At 42.0% G+C, this 3,680-nt stretch overlaps 1 protein-coding gene across 1 annotated transcript; it reads right to left on the reverse strand.

Moving 5' to 3' along the window:
- Nucleotides 1-1,060: 1,060 nt before the first annotated feature.
- LOC103639085 (SUMO-conjugating enzyme SCE1) lies at nucleotides 1,061-3,410 on the reverse strand. Its single transcript, XM_008661881.2, has 5 exons — nucleotides 3,192-3,410; nucleotides 3,017-3,100; nucleotides 1,730-1,882; nucleotides 1,535-1,648; nucleotides 1,061-1,448 (listed from the first exon to the last, which is right to left on the reverse strand). The coding sequence occupies exons 1-5, from the start codon at nucleotides 3,258-3,260 to the stop codon at nucleotides 1,386-1,388; spliced, it is 483 nt and encodes a 160-aa protein (XP_008660103.1). The 5' UTR covers nucleotides 3,261-3,410; the 3' UTR covers nucleotides 1,061-1,385.
- Between the last annotated feature and the right edge of the window lie 270 nt (nucleotides 3,411-3,680).

The raw sequence follows: 3,680 nt of genomic DNA on the forward strand, positions 1-3,680 counted from the left end.
CCTTCTAATTGGGGAGCTGATCAGCAATCTTCTCAACAATTGGTTGGAACTGCTGATTGGATAGTTTATGCAAGGATAGAGGTAGCCCCAAATAAGTGCAAGGGAATGTAGAAATACCCTCTGGAAGCATGTTCAATGCAACTGCCAAGTCTTGTTCAGAGCACCTTATAGGATAGACATTTGACTTCTGTGCATTATTGTGCAACCCAGATGCATCCCTGAACAGTTTTAAAATATCAAGAGAGAGGGCCATATCAGCTGTGGATGGATGCAAGAAGAGAGCAACATCATCTACATACATGGAGACCCGATGAAGTTTCTTTCTACATGAAAGCTGTTGCAGCAGCCCCTCTTCTTCAGCCTTCGAAAACAGAAAACCTAGGACATCCATTACTAAAATAAACAGCATGGGTGAGAGAGGATCTCCCTGACGAAGGCCCCTCCTATGTATAATACGACAACCTGGAAAACCATTCAACAGAACGTGAGTAGAGGAGGTGACTAACAACCCACTAATGATATCTCTCTAAATTTAACCAAAGACCAGGTGTCGCAATACTTCAATCAAGAATGGCCAGGATGAAATCTAGCTTGTAAAATATACTAAACTATTCCTAAATCACTCTAACCATTTTAACATTTTTTTATCTTGTACTGCCTTCATTATCAAATATTTATTGTCCGCAAGTTCATTTAAACTAAAACACAACAAATAAAAAATAAAAAAGACCAGAGGGAGTATTATATTTTTATTGGAAACCACATTCTACTTACTCTTCACCACATCCTTCCAATTCCTGATTGGCTGATGGATACTCACGCATATATTTCCAAACAATAGAGTCAATTTTTTCAAGTGCGCAAAGATTGTTTGAAGCTAAGATATTATTGAACAGCAGTTTTTCTTAATCGTGCAAAAACAAAAACTCAAGACAGTAGGTTTTGATAACTTTTGGAGATACTCTAAAGTTTTGTTTTTTTAAAAAAAAAGAAAGAATCCCACAAAACTGGACAATCACTTGTGTAAGTGCCATACTGCAATTTGAAATGACAACAGACGGGGGCAAAAAAGCTAAAAGTTATATACATAATACATCTTCTAAGCATATAACTTTCTTGATAAACATTTGTCTTCAAGATAGACTACCAACACACAAACAGTCAAGTTAAATAGACAAAATATCAGTGGCTGCAGCACTTACAGCAGTAAACGAATTGTTTTTTGCTGCCAATACCGGACACCACACATCATAAAAGGTTCAGGTTTACACTGGGCAATCCGCCAGATAACTTGTATCCTGTCTAATCCAAATTGAGACGATACATTTTGCAACTACCATGCAGATTTGCAGGATGGATCATGGATCTCTAGTATGCCAACATCCTCAGACCAGAGCAGGATATTGCTTGGCCTGCAGACGAACACGTCGCTTATATTCTGCAGGATCCTGTATTTTTTTGTGGAAAAAAACTCATTAATCTTGAGAGAAACTAAAAAATAAATAGCAGAATGATCATTGTTTTTTCTTCTAACCTGGATGAATAGGTGATAACCATCAGTCTGAGCAGGATCAGCTGGATTGGGCTGATCAAGCAAGTCCTGTATTCCAACTAGAATCTGCTTAACAGTGATAGCAGGTCTCCAATCCTGAAATTGTACAATTTGAAATGAAAGTTTTCAGCAGGCATAACGCTAAACAAAGCCAGTGAATACACTTCGAGCACTTACGCTATCCTCGTTCAGAATTGAGAGGCAGACTGTTCCTGATGGATAAACATTTGGATGGAAAAAACCCTGTGGAAACTTGCATTTGGGAGGTTTGCTTGGGTAATCTTCACTGAAATGAAGGGTAAGTGGGTAGTACCCACCTTCCCAATCGGTCTGCATAGAAGGGAGGGTAATTACAAACAAAGGAAATGTAAGGTTAGAAAGCATCAGCCAAAACAATCGGAAATGGAGCTGAAAATATTCCAGAGTGCTGGGAAAGTGGGAAGTAGCAGAAGACACTGTACATCAATGTTTCAAGATTGTTTGCAAATAGTACAGTGGGTACAGAACAGAAATAAACAGATATTTTGCCAGGAACAGGGAAGAAAAGAATACCACGGAGGCATGGAGCTAGAAACCACTACAATACAGCATGCCAATGTGCCTACGTGCTGGTGGAGTGGTGGAGGTGGCATATAATTCTTAATTCTTACAACATATCAGTATTCTAAATCTATTGCCACGATTCACTGGGACGACAAGAAGGCTAATCGTGATTTTCTAACTTTCTAGCATGGGTTCCAACTTCTAAATGATACTGAATAACTGAAACGCCTAAAAGGCTAATCGTGTGAGTAAGGACCTAGTAATTTTTCTACCTCCTGCGAAAGGGCCTCTAGCCTAGTGGTTAAGGACTTCCGAGTAGCTCCTCCAAATCCTGGGTTCGATTCCCCTCGGGAGCGAATTTTCAGGCTTGGTTAAAAAAATCACCTCGCTGTGTCCTATCCGCTCTCGGGTTACGATGTCCTGTACGCCACCCTCCGGTTGGACCGTTGCAGAGTGGACAGATGACGCCGGCCCGTTAGTGATGGGAGGCCAGGGTTCAGAGATTTTCTCGGCCGGGACCATTGTTTCGGTCTCTTCTCAATATAATACCGGGAGGGTGGTCTTTCCCTCCCCGGCCGAGTTTTTTTTATTTTTCTACCTCCTAGTAAATAAAAAAGAAAGAAAGAGGGAACACAGTTTCTATTATAGAAATACTAGATTCAATAAACAGTACAGTCCAGAAATAACAAAACTATAGACCATGTGTTGGCAAAATAAAATAATTTAAATTCACAATGGAGCAAAGCTGCATAAAGGCGCTGATGCACACATCGCAACATCAGTAAAGCGGTCAAGCTTACGTAGTTATTCAGCACAGGGCAGAGGTATTTCCCTAAAAATCCTATCTATCATGATTACAACCATACTACCTAACCAAGTAACCAGGTCAAATCGAATCCAATAGGTGTTACCGCGGCTTACCCCGTGCTTGCCGGGGATGGTACAGTTCCAGACCATGAGGTTCACGGACCCGTCGGTCAGCGACTCCGGCCTCGCCACGAAACCCTGCAGAAGATGAAGGAGATCAGATCGAGACCTGAATCGGGCGGCGGCACGAGAGAGACAAGGGAGAAGGGATCGAAAGTCAGGCACGGACGTGGGGGTGATTCTTGCGCCAGGCCTTGCGCTCCTCGGCGAGGCGGCCGCGCGCGATCCCTCCAGACATGGCGGCTGGTGGCGGCTAGCAGCTCCCTTCACAGCCTTGGATTAGAAGGGTTAGTTTGGGTTTGGGAAAGTCTTCAGCGGCAACCCGCCCCTTTACTTACTCTTGTTCATTCATTCATTCATTTATTTTCGTTTAGTTATCCTGCTACTGGTACAGTAGTATGAGTATTATAGGGGTGGATATAAGCCAGCTCCACTCGTTATGGCTCGGCTCATTATGACTCGTTGCTGTAACGAGCTAGCTCGACTCGGCTCGTTATACTAACGAACTAAACATCTGGCTCGGCTCGGCTTATTAAGGAGCTCGAGTCAGCTCATTAGGCTCGCGAGTCACACAACTAAAATACAAAGATCTATGTATATAAATATATATAATCGAAAAAATCATATTTTAAGTGTTTAACACTACAAATCCAAAACC

This window comes from Zea mays, chromosome 9 (genome assembly GCF_902167145.1).
Source record: "Zea mays cultivar B73 chromosome 9, Zm-B73-REFERENCE-NAM-5.0, whole genome shotgun sequence".
Classification (NCBI taxonomy): domain Eukaryota; kingdom Viridiplantae; phylum Streptophyta; class Magnoliopsida; order Poales; family Poaceae; genus Zea; species Zea mays.